Source organism: Canis lupus, chromosome 6, assembly GCF_011100685.1.
Source record: "Canis lupus familiaris isolate Mischka breed German Shepherd chromosome 6, alternate assembly UU_Cfam_GSD_1.0, whole genome shotgun sequence".
NCBI classification, from domain to species: Eukaryota; Metazoa; Chordata; class Mammalia; order Carnivora; family Canidae; genus Canis; species Canis lupus.
Genome location: NC_049227.1, coordinates 63,857,495 through 63,875,990, shown reverse-complemented (window position 1 = coordinate 63,875,990; position 18,496 = coordinate 63,857,495). Strand labels below are relative to the sequence as shown.

Sequence of the window (18,496 nt, the reverse complement as noted above, 5' to 3'; positions counted from 1 at the left end):
ATACAGTCTACACAGGGGATGATCATACACAAGATCATGCCTTCAAGTTTGGAAGCAGCTGTTTCACCTAATTAATAGAAACAAACACAGAAAGTCAAACAAGATGACAGGAATATGCTTCAAATAAAAACTGAGAAAAAGAACTAAATGAAATGAATGTAAGCAATCTACCTGATTGCTGAGTTCAAAGTAATGATAATAAAAGAAGAGTTGATAAACTTAGAACATCAAGAAAAGATAAAAACAATTTTAAATCAGAATTGAATATGGTAAAGGAGATGGAAAATACACTAGAGGAAATCAAGAGTGGATTAGAGGATGCAGAAAAATGGACCAGCAATCTAGAAGACAGGATAATGGAAAGCTCTCAACCTGAACAGCAAAAGGAGACCAAAAAATGAGGATAGGTTAAGGGATATCTTGGACATCAAGTGAATAAGCATCCACATTCTAGGGGTCTCAGGAGGAGAGAGTGAGGAGGATAGAAAACTTATTTGAAGAAACAATAGCTGAAAATGTCCCTAACCTGGGAAGGAAGTGGATACCTAGGTTCAAGAATCACAGAGCATTCTGAGTAAGATGAGGCCAAGAGGAACACAAGACAATAATAATTAAAATGTCAAAGATTAAAGATGGAATTTTAAAAGCAGTACAAGGAGTTAGTTACATCCAAGGGTTAAAGCTATTAGCTTATTTTTCAGCAGAAACTTTGTAGGCCAGAAGAGACTGGCATGATATATTGAAAGCATGGAAAGGAAAAAACCTCCATGATACTCTACCTAGCAAAGCTGTCATTCAGAATTAAAGGAGAGGGAGAGTTGCCAAACAAAATTTATTGGAAATTTAACTGGAAAAGAAAAAGCCAATATTAGAAGAAAATTGTAAAAAAAAATTTCATCAGTAAAAGAAAACAGTAAAGGTAGTAGAGCAATCATTTATAAAGCTATTATGAAGGTTAAAAGACCAAAGTAGTAAAATCTATTGTATCTAAAAAAGTAGTTAATGGGACTCACAAAATAAGATATAAATTATGACAACATATACATAAAACAAGGGGGGGAGGAAAAAAAGTTCACATAAAATGTGTTTGAACATAACTGACCATCAACTTAATATAGACTAATATATACTTAAAATGTAAATGAATCTCTTAGTAACCACAAACCAAAAACCTATAATAGATACACAAAAAAATGAAGAAAGCAAAACATACCACTAAAAAAGTCCTCTATCACAGAGAGCAAGAGAAGAAAGGGAGAGACAAAAACTACCAAAAAAAAAAAAAAAAAAATCAGAACACAAAATGACAGTAAGTACATACCTATCAGTAATTACTTTAGGGGCACCTTGGTGGTATAGTTAGTTAAGCTTCCAACTCTTGGTTTCACAGTTCTGAGATAGAGCCCCATGTCAGGTTCTATGCTCAGCATGGAATCTCTCTCTCTCTCTCTCTCTCTCTCTCTCCTTCCCCCTTCCCCCCACCTGTGTGCACAGGCCCTGTCTCTAATAAATAAATTTTAAAAAATAATTAAATGCAAATGTTCTAAATATTGCAATCAAAGACCTAGACAGAATGCTTAAAAAAAACCAAGACCCTAGGGACGCCTGGGTGGCTCAGTGGTTTAGCACCTGCCTTCAGCCCAGGGCATGATGCTGGAGTCCCAAAATCAAGTCCCACATCGGGCTCCCTGTGTGGAGCCTGCTTCTCCCTCTGCCCATGTCTCTGCTTCTATGTCTCATAAATAAATAAATAAAATCTTAAAAAAATAAAAATAAAAACCAAGATCTGTCAATATGTTCCTGCAAGAAATTCATTCTGGACCTAAAGACATACAAACTAAAGTAACAGACTAAAATAGCCCATGCAAATGGAAAGTGTAGGAAAATGGGGTAGAAATATTTATATCAGACATAATAGACTTTAAAGGAAGTCTGTAATAAGGGACAAAGGTGAACCTACATAATGATAAGATCAACCAGAGGATGTAACAGTTGTAAATATCTATTATGCACCCAACATTAGAGCACCTAACTACAAAAAGCAAATATTAACAAACCTAAAGGAAAAAATGGACAGCAATAATGATAGAGGACTTTAAACCCACATACCAAATGTTGGCAAATCAAACTTCAATAAAAACAAATTAAAAAAAATAAACCCCATTATACATCAATGGATAGATCATCCAGACATAAAATCAACAAGGAAACTGGCTTTCAATGACACATCAGACTAGAAGGACTTAATAGATATATCGAGAACATTCCATCCAAAACAGCAGAGTACACATTCCTTTCAAATGCACATGGAATGTTCTCCAGGATAGATCACATATTAGGCCACAAAACAAGTCTTAATAAATTCAGAAAAACCTGAAATCTTATTAAGCGTATTTTCCAACTACAAGGGAACGAAACTAGAAATCAATTACCAGGAAAAAAAAAAACATGGAGGTCAAACAACATGCCACTAAACAACAAATGGGTCAAAAAAGAAAGAGGAAATAGATAATACATGGAGACAAATATGAAAACACAAAGGTTCAAAATCTATGGGACATAGCAAAAGCCATAGTAGGAGGGAAGTTTATAGCAATACAGGACTACCTCAAGAAACAAGACAGATTGCAAATAGACACTCCAACCTTATACCTAAAAGGAACTAGGGAGAAAAGCTCAAAGTTAGAAGAAAAAAATTAACAAAGATCATATTAATACGGGGTGCTTGGGTGGTTTGGTTGGGCATCTGCCTTCAGCTCAGGTCATGATCCTGGTGTCCTGGGATTGAACCCCTCATTGGGCTTCCCTGCTCTGCAGGGAATCTGCTTCTCCCTCTGCCCCTAACCCCTGCTCATGTCTTGTGCTCTCCCTCTCTCTCTCTCTCAAATAAATAAAAAAATATTTTTTAAAAAAGGTCAGATTAATAAGGAAGTAAATGAAATAATTTTTTTAAAGGCAGAGCAGTGAAGCACACAAATATTTCTTTGAAAAGATAAAGTTAATAAAACTTTAGCCAAACTCATCAAAGCAGAGGACTCAAATCAGAAATACAAGAACCAACAAACACAAATATTATAATAAACTATTACCAAAAAAGTCTATGCAAATTGGACAACCTAAAAGAAATGCATAAATTCCTAGAAATCTAGAACTTCCCAAAATTAAATCAGGAGGAAATAAAAAAATCTGAACAGACCAATTATAGCAACAATATTGAATTTATAATCCAAAATTGCCCAAAAAATAAAAATCCAGAACCAGATGTATTCACAGGTGAATTCTACCAAACACTGAAAAAAGAATCAATACCTAATTCTTCTCAAGCTCTTCCAAAAAAAGAACAGGGAGACTCCATGTTCATTATATGAGATCCTGACACCAAAATAAGATAAAGACAATACAAAAAAGAGAAACGATAGGCCAACTAAATATTAGCAAACAAATATTCAATATATTGTTGCAAATTTAATAATATATTTAAAAAATCATCTACCAAGAGCAAGTGGGATTTATTCCAGGGATGCAAGGATGGTTCAATATCCACATATTAACATATGCCAGAGTAACAAAATTAAAGATAAAAATCGTATGATCATAATAATAGATGCAGAAAATGCATTTGATAAAATTCAACATCCACTCATGACAAAAACTCTCAAAGTAGGTTTAGAGGTAACATACCTCAACACTATAAAGGCCATATGTGATAAAACCCACAGGTAAGATAATACTCAATGGTGAAAAACAGAGCTTTTCCTCTAAGTTCAGAAACAAGGACATCCACATTACTTTTATTCAATATAGTATTAGAAGTCCTAGCTGTAGCAATCAAACAAGAAATAAAAGGCATCCAACATTGTTCTAGATATACTTCCACAGGCAAGGGAAACAAAAGCAAAATAAACTGTTGGGACTACAACAAAATGAAAAGCCTTTGCATAGTGAAGGAAGCCATTAACTAAATGAAAAACCTACTGAATGGGAGATCTTTGCAAATGATTTATACAATAAGGGGTTAATATCCAAGATATATAAAAAAATGTACACAACACTCAAAACACAAATAGTCCAATTGCAAATGGGCAGAGGGGTCCCTGGGTGGTGCAGCGGTTTGGCGCCTGCCTTTGGCCCAGGGCGCGATCCTGGAGACCCGGGATTAAATCCCATGTCGGGCTCCCGGTGCATGGAGCCTGCTTCTCCCTCAGCCTGTGTCTCTGCCTCTCTTTCTCTCTCTCTGTGACTATCATAAATAAAAATTAAAAGAAAAAAAAAAAAAGAAAATGGGCAGAGGACCCGAATAGATATTTTTGCAAAGACATACAAATGGCTAACAGACACATGAAAAGATGCTCAACATTACTAATCATCAGGGAAATGCAAATCAAAACCACAAAGTCATATCACCTATCAGAATGACCCTGTCAAAAAGACAAGAATAAATATTGACAAGGATGTGGAGAACGTTTGTGCATTGTTGGTGAGAATGTCAATTGGTGCAGTCACTGGAAAACAGTATGGAGTTTACTCAAAAAAAATTAAAAATAGAAATTCCATATGATCCAGTAATTCACTACTCAGTATTTACCCAAAGAAAATGAAAACACTCATTCAAAAAGATACACATCCCTATGTTTATTGCAGAATTATTTACAAGAGTCAAGATATGTAGGCAATCCAAGTATCCGTCGATACTATCCATCGTCCAAGTATCCAGACGAAAGGATAAAGGTGATGTGAGTTTGTGTCTGTCTCCCATTTTCTCCCCCTTCTTTCCTCATCCCCCCTTCTCTCTCTCTCTCTCTCTCTCTCTCTCTATATATATATATATATATATATATATATATACACACACACACACACACACACACACACACGATATATGCGATGGAATATTTTTCAGCCATAAAGGGGAATGAAATCTTGCCCTTTATCATGGATGGGCCTAGAAGGTATGCTAAGTGAAATAAGTCAAAGACAAATACCATGTGATTCAGTCATATGTGGAATTTATTTTTTTTTTAAGGATTTATTTATTTGTGATAGAGAGAGAGGCAGAGACACAGGAGGAGGGAGAAGCAGGCTTCATGCCAGGAGCCCGACGTGGGACCCGATCCCGGGACTCCAGGATCGCGCCCCAGGCCAAAGGCAGGCGCCAAACTGCTGAGCCACCCAGGGATCCCCATATGTGGAGTTTAAGAAACAAAACAGGTGAACAAAAGAACAAACAAAAAACAGACTTCTAAACACAGAGAACAAACTTGTAGTTGCCAAAGGGGAGGTGGGTGGGAGGATGGGATAAATAAATAGGTAATATAAATTGTACTCAGATGAAAAGCCAAATTCTGCACTGACAAAATTCCCTTACCTACATAAAGCCACAGTGCTATCAATCCTTATATCATAAATTTTTCCAATGAATCTCAAATTCATATTGACCAATTGTAGCAAAATCACCTACTGTAGTTGGTAAAAATACAGTTCCTAGGCTCTATCCCAGACTTACTGAATCAATCTCTCAAGATATTTTAACAGTCAGGTGATTCTCAGCATAAACCAGTGGCTCTAAATCCTATTTATATGAAATAGAATATATATTTTATATGTATATATTTGCTACTTAGATTTTTAAATTTTTGAAAGGCAGGTATCATTTATTCACTAAATAGACAGTTTTTAACATTGAGTTAGAAAGGAGCTCTCATTATTTAGTCTTGTATGGTAGGTATATGTCATTTTATTGTGCTTCACAGATACTGCCTTTTTTTTTTTTTTTTTTTTTTTACAGATTTAAAGTTTATGGCAACCCTAAATCAAAAAAGTCTGTCAGCACCATTTTTTCCACAGCATTTGCTCACTTCATGTCTTTTTGTCACATTTTGGTAATTCTCACAATATAGCAAACTTTTTATTTATTCTGCTGATTTGTGATCAGTGATTTTTAATGTTGTTATTGTAATAGTTTTAGGGTGCCACAAACCATGCCCATGTAAGATGGGAAGCCATCCATAAATGTATGTTCTGACTCTCCATCCACTGGCTGTTGTTTCCCTGTCTCTCTTCTTGTGCCTCCCTACTCCCTGAGACATACAACATTAAAATTAGGCCAAATTAATAACACTACAATGGCCCTTAAGTGTTTAAGTGAAAGGGAAAGTCACACTTCTCACACTTTGAATCAAAAGCTAGAAATGATTAAGCTTAGTGAGGAAGGCATGTCAAAAGCTGAGATAGGCCAGAAGCTAGGCTTCTTGTCCTAAACAGTTAGCCAAGTTATGAAAACAAAAAGTTCTTGAAGGAAATTAAAAGCACTACTCTAGTGAATATATCAATCATAAGGAAGCAAAACAGCCATAGTGGAAAAAGTTGTATTGGTCTGGATGGAAGATCGAACCAGCCACAATATTCCCTTATGCCATAGCCTAATCCAGAGAGCAAGGTCTTAACTCTCTTCAATTCTGTGAAGGCAGGGAAAGGTGAGGAAGCTGCAAAAGTTTGGAGGAGCAGAGGTTGGTTCATGAAGCTTAAGGGAAGAAGCTTTCTCCATAACAGCAAAGTGCAAGGTGAAGCAGCAAGTGCTGATAGAAGATCTAGCTAAGATAATTAATGAAGATGGCTATACTAAACCACAGATTTTCAAGATTGGCAAAACAGCCTTCTGTTGGAAGAAGATGCCGTCTAGGACTTCCATTAGCTAGAAAGAAGTCAATGCCTGATTTCAAGGCTTCATAGGACAGGCTGAGTCTCTTACAAGGGGTTAAAGTAGCCGGTGACTTTAAGTTGAAGCCAATTTTCATTGGCCATTCTGAAAATCCTAGGGCCCTTAAGGATTATGCTAAATCTACTCTGCCTGTGCTCTATAAATGGAACAACAAAATCTGGATGAGGGCATATCTGTTTTCAGAACATGGTTACTGAATGTTTTAAGCCCACTTTTGAGAACTGCTGAAGAAAGTTTCCTTTCAAAATTCGACTCTTCATTGACAATGTACTTGGTCATGGAAAAGCTCTGATGCAGATGGACAATGAGATGAATGTTGTTTTGTCATGTCGGCTAACACAACATCCACTCTGAAGCCCATGGATCAAAAAATCATTCCAAATTTCAAATATTATTTAAGAAACATATTTAGTAGGACTATAGTAACCGTAGACAGTGACTCTGCTGAAGGATCTGGGCAAAGTCCATTGAAAACCTGGAAAGGATTCACCATTCTAGATGCCATTAGGAACATTTGTGATTCACGGAAGGGAAAAATCAAAGTCTCTAATGTAAGAAGGGTTTGGACCAGGTGGGTTGATACCCACCCTCATGGAGGACATTGAGGGGTTTAAGATTTTCATGAAGTAACTAGATATGGTAGATCTAGCCAGAAAACTAGAATTAGAAGTGGAGCCTGAAGATGTGACTGAATGGCTGCAACCTTATGGTAAAATTTTCACAGATTAAAAAAAAAAATTCCTTATGTTAAGATTTTATTTCTTTATTTGAGAGAGAGAGCAAGAGAGAGAGAGAACACAAGCATGGAGAGTGGCATAGGGAGAAGCAGGCTCCATCCCAGGACCCTGGTAGTATGACCTGAGCCAAAGGCAGGTGCTTAACCAGCTGAGCCACCCATGCACCCTGAGGAATTGCTTCTTATGGATGAGCAAATAAATCGGTTTCTTGAAATGAATCTACTGGTGAAGATGCTGTGAAGATTGTTGAAATGACAACACAAGGTTTATAAATTTAGTCAATAAAGCAACAGGATTTGAGAGAATTGACTCCAATTTTGGAAGAAGTTCTACTGTGGGTAAAATGCTATTAAACAGAATTGAATGCTATAGATAAATTGTTTGTGAAATGAAGAGCCCATCAGTGCAACAAACATCATTGTTGTTTTAAGAACTTGCCACAGCCTCCCCAAACTTCAGCAGCCACTATCCTGATCAGTCATACCATCAAGGTCAGGGCAAGACACTTCCCCAGAAAAAAGACTACAACTTGCTGAAAAGCTCAGATGATGGCTAGCATTTTTAGCAATAAAGTACTTTCAATTAAGGCATTTATGTTATTTTCCAAATGCACACTCAGACTATAGTACAGTGTAAACATAACTTTATATGCACTGGAAAGCCAAAAAAATTCATTTGACTTGCTTTATTGCAGTGTATATGTGTGTTTAAAGACTTGGTTACCTTGGGGTGCCTGGGTTACTCAGTCTGTTAAATGTCTGGCTCTTAATCATGACCTCTTAATCAGGTCAGGATCTCAGGGTTGTGAGATCGAGCCCTGGTGCCAGGCTCTGTGCTGAGAGCACAGAGCCTACTTAGGATTCTCTCTTTCCCTCTCCCTCTGCCCCTCCCCTGCCTGCTCGCACCTGCGTGCTCTCGCTCTCTCCCAAAAGAAAAAAAACAAGGCTCTTGGTTATCTTGATATGTGGCAAGGTTTGAGATCACTGATCCAGGGCCACATTAGCTTTTGTTATCCGTATATTGCTTAGCAGGGTGCCTTCTGTTGTGATCTGCTGTAATCATGCCCACTATGGCAGTGGGAAAGCCTTTTGCCATAATTGTCAAATTCTATGGAGTTTAGTCCTTTGAGACTTCTTGGACATAAGGTGCTTTGCAAGTGATTCAGAGCCTATGAAGCATGTGAAACGCTTCCCCAGAACTACCTCTACTCTTAGACAAGAGCTATTTCTGTCCTGCAACAGGTAAAAGCAGGGCCTGGATATGCTTTGCTGATTCTTACTGATCCAATTGCCTATTTAATTTCTCTAATCCTGCTGCAAGATAAGTAGGCCAAGCAGTCTCAATGTTGTATCTTCATATGAACAGAAAATAGACTTAACACCTTAAAATTCTGTAAAACTTTTCTAATGAGAACTTGAAAAAGTTCTGGAAAATATTCTTAGGATATATATGATGAAATTCTTTCCTAGTAAATAAAACAGATTCTATTAGTCACACCTTCATGAATACATTTTGATAGGGAAAATAAGGAGTTTCAAAAAAATAACAAATGGACTTTTACCTGTGATCCCTCAATTTCACGATGGAAAGAGTCTGCGGTTTCTTTAACTAAAGTGGTTAATGCATAATATTCAGTTGATAAACAATTAACGTCTTGCTCTATGTCTATATTAATTCCATCCATATATTGTATTTTGGCCAACTTAACTTTCTGAGCTATCCACGATGCTCTGAAAGTAGGATCAGTGATATCCTTTATAGGTGCATCTCCTATGAAAGAAATACACATTTTTGTGCATGTATGCTTTTTTGCAGTTTTATGACATTTATTTTACAAAACCTTTAAAACCTCTCATTATTTTGGAATATTAAGCCCCCAATTTAAATTTTCCAAATACAGAAACAATATACCAAAATAATAGAAAGTCATTACTCATCTTCAAACTAACCATTATGAATAATTAGTAAAGTCATTCTCAAATTAGAAGTAGAAATTGAAGACTATGACTAACTAGAAGTCATCATGCTAATTAGGATTCGCATTTTGCTCAAATCATAGTGGTTTATTTAATTCTTTAAAAATAACTTCCCTGTAAAGTGAATTAAATAGTATCTAAGATTAGTTTTAGGAGGATAAAATACTATACCAGATGAACGTGAAAAGGGAATTTTTTGGAAAGTCAGGATGGCAAACGATGCAAAGTAAATTTACCAATTGGCTGGACATATCTGGTAAAAACTGTAACTCACCTTTAAGCACTACTCTGGCTCCATGTGAATGAGCATAACACATAAGTTCTGGGTCATATTTCCCAAAAATTACCACAGTTGTAATCTGTGACCAATCATAGAACTTCCAAGTTTTATTTCCAACATGAAACACAAATACCTGCCAAAACAACAAAGAAAAGCATCATCACTTAAACCAAGAATACAATGCTGACCACCCAAAATAACATTAAACACTGATCGTGTACCAGGCATTAAGAGTACAACAGTGAACAAGAGATAGCTGCCCTAATATAACTGGTGGCAGGAGAAATTAGCCAGGCCTCGAAAGTATGGCTAGGCAGAAATAGTGGAAAGAGCTAAGGCCTAAAGACAGAGAAAGAGTGGTGATTTTGCAACTAAGTATTGCATATAGCTGACACCTAGAATTTGGAAGGAGATAGCAATAAGGAACCAAAGAGGGATGCTTGGGTGGCTCAGTGGTTGAGCATCTGCCTTCGGCTCAGGGCTTGATCCTGGGATCCGGGATGAGTCCCGTATTGAGCTCCCTATTGGGAGCCTGCTTCTCCCTCTGTCTATGTCTCTGTGCCTGTCTCTCTCTCTCTCTCTCTCTCTCTCTCTCTCTCTGTCTTTCATGAATAAATAAATAAATCTTTAAAAAGAAAAAAAAGAACCAAAGAGTGGTAGGCAGAATTATGTCATAAAAGACTTTGTAAATGTTCTTGAGAAATTAGTACATTATCCTGGGGGAAAGGGTCTTAAAAGGAGAATGTAAAATGGAGAATGTAAAAGGAGAATGTATACTTTATAGGTATGCATTTATATATGCATTTTAGAAAAATCCCTTCAGCTGAAGTGGGAAGAGAGACTAAAGCTGGGAGCAGAATAACTAGGAAAGTGTTGGAAGAATCCAGGCAAAAGATGACAACAACCTCAAATTAGCCTTGTAGAAAAGCAGAGATAAATAAGATAAATGAACAGATCTGGGAGATCCTAAGGGCAAAATTAACAGGACTTTGTGACTGATTAAATGAGTAAAGTAAGAGAAAGGGAGGTTGATTAATACTCAAGCTTCTGGCTGCTGCAGATGGAGCCACTGCATCTATACAAATGTACCAGATGCTGTATTTACTATGAATGTTTTTTGGTGAAACAGACTTCTTAGACTAGTTCTAAGGTGGTGGATGTTATGTTTTACTACTATCCCCCCCCCCCTCAAATAATTCTAGAAGCCCAGAAGTCTCACTGATCATTTTATTCCAAATAAGGTGTTAATTTGTTGATATAGCAAATATTTATGAAATTCCAATAAGGTATAGGGAAGGTATATTACTAGACATTAGTGACAGAAGTTAAAGAGACCAGGTCCATTAGCTTTTGAAATACAATAGTGTTAAGGGCTGCACAGGAATGCAGATGGCCATGACAGTAAATAAAGAGGGCCTGCTACCCTGGTAGAGCAGGAAAACTTCTGGGAATTCCACACTTTGGGGGAAAACAAATCTAGGTAATGACCTACACACGATGGAGGGTTATGAACAAAAAGAGCATTCTCAGCAGAGAAAACAAAAAAGGGTGAATGTCTCAATACCTCGGAAGAATTCTGAATTGCTGGAACTAAAAGTATTAATGTGGCTGGAGCATAGAAATCCTGAGAGTACTTGAAATCAGATAAAACTAGTAAGGTAGGTAGTGACAAGATCAAGTAGGGCTTTGTAGATCACTGAGGATTTTGTATTTTATCCTAAGATGAATGGGAAAACATTAGAGTGTTTTAAGCAAGGGAGGGACTTAAGGTTTGCATCAACAAATGAGAAGGAGGGGGAGAGATTAATAATCAGTGGGCCACCATAAAGAGAATGGTTGGGTGAGGGGTGAGGGAGAACTAGGTATAATAATTAAACCAGACTTCTTAATTTTCTCAATTTCTTTAAATTTTTATTTTTTTACTTTTCAGAATTAACTATATATAACCCATTTTTCTCGTAGGCAATTGTCTACTAAAATAAAAATTACAAAATGTGAAATTGGAATGGCCCATTGTTTTTGGAGATTTTAGACTCATTTCCATCACAAACCTTATCCCCTATTTTAATTCTGATAATTAAGATTGAATTTATTTAAAAAAAATACTGAGAGCTTATAGTATAATAAAAATTCTAAACATATAACTGGATGAATCAACTGAAAATATAAGGGGAAAAAATAATGTAGTCTAATCTGTAGATTTATATTTGAAGAATATAGGCCAGCAGAGAAAAAGATCATTTACCATGAACATATGAATGAACAAAATTTTGCTGCTTTGAATAATTGATTTTCCAAATGCCCACAGATACTGCAGAATCCATGAAGCAATCCATTGGTTGCTACAATAAGTCAGATATTAGGTTTCCACACTAAATAGGTTCATTATAAGCACTTTACCACCTTTTTTCTTCTAAGCAATGTACAGATAACTTTTTACTGGCATTTAAGTGCTTCTGCCTCAAAATGTGTTAGATTAAGAACTGGAAATTGTCCCTGTGTTTACAAAAGAATTGCCCCCTGGACTGTTTGCCTTAAAAATAAAACCGCCAATTATTTTACCAGCCAGAAAATGGAGTTTATTTGGGAATAGCAGAGAATTACAGGACAAGCAAGTTATGGCAACAGCATTGGTAAATCTGTAGAACAAAGGAGAGGAATGCTCTTTTATAGAGGAAAGGGAGAAACTGAGAAGGTAAGCAAAAAGTTAACTGGAGTAAACTAGAAGCTTGAAATATAGTAGCTTTTCATTGGCTGAGTTGTGACAGTCTCTAATTATGTGGGCTTTCCTGGAGGAAAGGAAATAGTTGCTGAGATAGTAAAGTAGTATCCACCTGCAAGATACCCCTGCTTTTCCTGTCGGGTCTGCAATTGATGAGTGGTAGGACATGACAGCTCCCCCTGCTGGCCTCCCAACTCCATTCTTTTGTTAATTTTCACATTTCCCACTTTTGATCAAGATCTTTTTTTGAAAGCATCACTGATCAAGAGGAAGTTTTCTACATTCCTCAGTACCAGGTAGGACCTTCCCTGGTTGTTACATCTATATTGGAGGGAAAGTACTTATATAGTTGGAAAGTATTTGAAGTCATATTTAAATAACAAGGAAGATTAGGCAGGAGAAACTCTCAGGTACTCCCATTTAAAGTTAATATCTACTCAAGGTCCTAAGTGTTAGACATCATCTTGAAGGGTTGAGCTGCATCACGTTAGTGAATACAACTTTTTTTCAAGTCCAACAGACAAAACAGAAGTAACATACCAATTCCAAATTGTTTAATGGTTCTAAACCAAGAATCTAGTTCTGGAAGTAGCCACTGAAATATTTATTGACACTCCCAACTTGCACTGCATTGACACTCTCTGTATGAACGCAAACCTGGAGCCAAGTATGCCTCCTGGAAGACCCCACTTAAAGAGACCATGACAACTGAATCATAAATACTACGAGACCGCACCAAAAGAATTAACTAAGGCATCTTGAGAAGTTACAGTGCAGTTATAAACATGAAGTAATAGCTGATGAACTTTTTGCAAAACAGCACAACTTCAAAGATGTTTTAAAACAGTATTGCTATCTCAAAAGACTGGAATTAAATGTGTTATTGAAAATATAGTCTGTGGTTGCAAACTCAGGAACCATGAATCTGAAGAAGAATCCAGTTAGTTAATAGTTCAGTGGAAAGACTTTTGTGAATTCTGAACTTTCTAACCCTTCAAAGATAAAGTGAAAAGCTAATTTGTCCCAGAATCATGATGAGGCTGTTTCCAAAAAGCTATAATTAAAAAATTAAAAAAAAAAAAAAGAGGTTCCCCTTTCCATAAGGGCTTGGGGAATACAGAGGCAGCAGTGTCCTCCCACAAAAAAAAAAAAAAAAAAAAAAAATAGGGGCACCTGGGTAACTCAATGGTTGAGCATTTGCCTTTAGCTCAGGTTGTGATCCCAGGGTACAGAGCTTGAGTTCTGCATCAGGCTCCCTTGCAGGGAACCTGCTTCTCCCTCTGCCTATGTCTTTGCCTCTGTCTGTATGTCTCATGAATAAATAAAATCTTAAAAAAAAAAAAAAAAAGCACCAATGGTGAGTAAAAGATATACAGGCCTGGTCTAGACATCTTGGGGAAACTGTCTCATCATTTTCTTCTTCAATTCCAGGAAATCTTTATTTTCATGTCATCATATGGTGTGCAGAACAAGTCATGGTTTGGTGCTTTCTTTAGATGTATCACATGAATCCAAGAGTCCATTCCGTGAAGTTTTGTGGCACAAGGGTTGGTTTGCAATTCCTGATAAGGGCCTTTCCAGTGAGGTAGAAGACTTTTTATGGAGGTGGTTTTTTCCAACAAAACCTCCTAAGAGTGCATAGTGAAAAGATTGCTCTACTTAAGTATGTTTATTTTTGAACCCAGTAGATGACCCAAAGACTGAAAAAACATACTCTTCACAGCTAAATATAAAAAAAAGAGGGTACATCAAAGAGGGTAAGAAGGATAGAGAGGTGATCAGGATCCAAACTGACCCACAGGGGTGACTGTGGGAGGGAGGGATGCAATAGGTAGAGGTTGCAGTAGGGAAGAGACCCCACATCAGTACCCCAGGCACAGGGAACCCACACTGGGAAGACAAATCCCCGTAACATTTGACTTTGAAAATGGGAGGGGCCAAGTTTCATGAGTTCTTATAATCAAAGGGTCTTAACACCTGGAACTTAAAAACAACTGGTTTGGCTCCAAGAGAACCAGAGGGCAACAGGAAACAGTTCTCACCCTTAAAGAAAGCCCACCAAACAGCCCCTATAAGATACAGCACAGAACAGCAGTTTGAAAAACATGAGGGGTATACAAGAAGATTTACTTAATCTCAGAGGGTATGTTGGAGGGACCAGGATCTTTGGGAGACTTCAATCACAAAAGAGTTGGTAGACACTTATTTCCTTCCCCTAGCCTAGATACACAGCTGCAGAAAACAATGCCAAAGAACATTCTCTACCTGGCTTGCTAACAGCATGCCTCACCCCCTACATTCTTCTGTAGATCTGTCCCTTCAAACTGGCTGGCCTTAGCAGGAATTTTCCTGGATGGCTGCAGCTCCTTTCCCACTCCTCCAACACAGACCTGCTGGTACCACACATCCTGCTCCCACATTCTCCTGCAGACCCACCCCCTCCAGCTTAAACCTGAGCCCATCCAAAGTGGTTGCACAAACCTGGCAGTCTACAAGCAGCCCCAAGAGAGGCTAGTACCACTCCAAAATGACTCCTGCCTGTGGGAAAGAGGAAAAGAACCACACAGACCCACAACTGTGGCCCTAGCAGTGGGCTAGGGGCAGACATCTGGTGGTCCTGCCCACTAAACAAAGCTTCTCAGGGTCCTATAATTCCATGCTACTGCATCCCTAGCAAACACCCAGTCAAACTGAAGCCAAAGGTAGTCCCAGATTGGCCCTCTAACAACACAGGGACTAAGCCCTGCCCACAACAGGCAAAAAGAGCCATTGCAAATGACTGGACTGAAGGCAAACATAGCTCAGCCATAATAGCAGGGTGCATGCAACACATACAAGAGACACCTCTGAAGCCACCAGGTTCTGATGAATAGGGGACCGCAGAGCACTACAGAACTACTTATTCATAAGGCCACTACTTTTAAGAGCAGGTGATGTAGCTGACTTTCGTAACACAGAAACAGACAGAGTTAGTCAAAATGAGGATAGAGAAGAATATGTCCCAATGAAAGAACAGAAAAAAAAAAAAAACACAGAAAGAGATCTAATGAAACAGATAAAATAGATGCCCAATAGAGAATTTAAAGTGACAGTAGTAAAGATACTCACTGGACTTGAGAAAAGAAGTGAAGGACTTCTGTGAGACTCTCAAAGAGAAAACATAAAGAACCAATCAGGTTCTTTTATATAACCTTTTATTTTTTTAAAGATGTTATTTATTTATTCATGATAAACACACGGGGGTGGGGGGGCAGAAGCAGGCTCCATGCAGGGAGCCTGACATGGGACTCAATCCTGGGACTCCACACCCTGGGCCGAAGGCAGGTGCTGAACCGCTGAGCCACCCAGGGATCCCCTACTTCTTATAAGAGCCCAATAACAAAACACAAGAAGGAATAAACAGTAAACTAGAAGAAACATAATCAGTGACATGGAGCACAGAGTAATGGAAAGCAATCAAGGTGAACAAGAGACCAAAAGAAATTGAAGAGGACTCAACAACACCATCAAGCATAATAACAGCTGCATTATAGGGATCCCGGAAGAGAGAGAAAAAGTGACAGAAAATGTATTTGAAGACGTAATAGCTGGAAACTTCCTGAATCTGGGGAAGAAAACAGATATCCAGATGCAGGAGTCACAAAGAGCCCTTAACAAAAATCAAGCCAAGGAGGTCCACATCAAGACACATAGTAATTAAAATGGCAAAAAGTAGGGATGTCTGGGTGACTTAGTTGGTTAAGCATCTGTGTTCAGCTTAGGTCATGATCCCAGGGTTCCAAGATTGAGCCCCACGTTGGGCTCCCTGCTCAACTAGGACTCTGCTTCTGTCTCTGTCCCTCTGTCTCTCTCTCTCTCTCTCTCAAATAAGATCTTTTTAAAAATGGCAAAAAGTCATGGTCAACAGAATTTTAAAAGCAGCAAGAGAAAACAGTTTACATACAAGGGAAATCCCATAAAATCGCATAAAGTTATCAACTGATTTTTCAGCAGAAACTTTGCAGGCCAGAATACAGTGGCATGATATATTCAAAGTGCAAACAAAACAAAACACCTTGCAACCAAGAATACTCTATCCAAAAGGGCTGTCATTCAAAATTGAAAGAGAGAGAGTTTCCCAGACAAATAAAAGTTAATGGAATTCATTACCACTAATCCACTGGTATAGGAAATGTTAAAGGGTACTCTGAGTGGAAAGGAAAGAGAAAAGTAGGAAACATGAGATCAATAAAATTATCTATAAAAAAAAAAAAAACAACCGAAGGATTCACAAAATAAAAGGATGTAAAATAGGATACCATATCCTGAAGAATAGAAGAGTTTTAAAAACTTAGTGCTTTCAGAATGGATTCAAACTTAAGTGACAATACACTTAATATAGACTGCTATATGCCTAAGATGTTATATATAAACCTAATGGTATCCAAATCAAAAATCAGAAATAGATATACAAAAAATAAAGGAATCCAAGTATATCATTAAAGCCAGCAAATCATGGGGGAAGAAAGCAAGTGAAGAGAGGAACAGAAAAACAACTGAAAAGTGACAAAATGGCAATAAGTATATAACTATCAATAATTAGTTTGAATGTAAATGGACTAAAGGCTCCAATCAAAAGATAAAAGGCGACAGAATGGATAAAGCAAGACCCAGGGCACCTGGGTGGCTCAGTTGGTTGAGCATCTGACTCTTGATCTCAGCTTATGCATTGATCTCAGGGTCATGAATTCAAGCCCCACACTGGGCGTGGAGCCTACTCAAAAAAAAAAAAAAAAAAAGCAAGACCCATCTATATGCTTCCTATAAAAAACTCATTTTAGACCTAAAGACACATGTAGATTAAAAGTGAAGGGATTGAAAAGCATTTCCCATTCAAATAGAAGTGTAAAGAAAATCGAGGTAGCAACACTTTGTATCAGAGAAAAGACTTAAAACAAAGAATATAACAAGATACAAAGACACTATATAATAAAAGGGACAACCCAAAGAGAAGATATAACAAATGTAAACATTTATGCACACAAGAGAGGACACAAATACATAAAGCAGCTAACAACATACAGGAAGTAATCAATAGCAATACAATAATAGGAAGGGATTTTAACCCTACTTACATCAATGGATAGATTATCTAAATAGAATTAATAAGTGGCTTTGAATGACACATTGTATCAGAGAGTTCTAATAAATATATTCAGAACATTCCATCCTAAAACAGCAGAATACACATTCCTTTCAAGGGCACGTGGAACATCCTTCAGGATAGACACATATGAGGTTGCAAAATAAGTCAATGAATTCAAAAAGATAGAAGTCATACCACGCATCTTTTTTTATCACAATGCTATGAAACTATAATCAACCACAAGAAAAAAATCTGGAAAGACCACAAATACATGGAGGTTATAATATGCTACTTAAAATAATGAAGGGGCCAACCAAGAAATCAAAGAAGAAAAAAAAAACTGGAGACAAATGAAAATGAAAACACAACCATCCAAAATGTTTGGGATGCAGCAAAAGCTGTTCTCAGAAGAAAGTTTAGAGCCATAGAGGCTTGTCTATTGAGAAAAATCTCAAATACAACCCAACTTTACACCTAAAGGAATTAGAAAAAAGAACAAAGCCCAGAACTGATAGAAGGAAGAAAACAATAAAAATTAGAACAGAAATAAGTGAAATGGAGACTTTAAAAACAGATCAATGAAATCAGCATTACTTTGAAAAGATCAGCAAAATCAATTCTACTAAAACCATCAAAGGAAAGAAGAAAGTGAAAGAAAGGAAGAAAGGGAAAGGAAGGAAAGAGAAGAGTCAATCTGAAATGAAAGAGGAAAAGTAACAGCTGGCACCACAGAAATACAATTTGCCAACAATTGGACAACCTAGAAGAAATGGATAAATTCCTAGAAACACATAATCTCCTAAGACTGAATCATGAAGAAATAGAGAATTTGAACAAACTGATTACTAGCAATGAAATTGAGTTAGTAATCAAAAAATGCCCAACAAATAAAAATTCAGGACCAGATGACTTCACAAGTGAATTCCACCAATTAAAGA

The 18,496-nt window shown here is 37.3% G+C and overlaps 1 protein-coding gene across 1 annotated transcript in view; it reads right to left on the bottom strand.

Moving 5' to 3' along the window:
* CTBS (chitobiase) overlaps positions 1 to 18,496 on the bottom strand; it is a 36,176-nt gene that overhangs the window by 9,885 nt on the left and 7,795 nt on the right. The window contains exons 2-3 of the mRNA XM_038541552.1: positions 9,706 to 9,844; positions 9,017 to 9,225 (exon numbers count right to left, since the gene is read on the bottom strand). Of these exons, the coding sequence (XP_038397480.1) occupies positions 9,017 to 9,225; positions 9,706 to 9,844 (348 nt within the window). The remainder of the gene's footprint in view (positions 1 to 9,016; positions 9,226 to 9,705; positions 9,845 to 18,496) is intronic.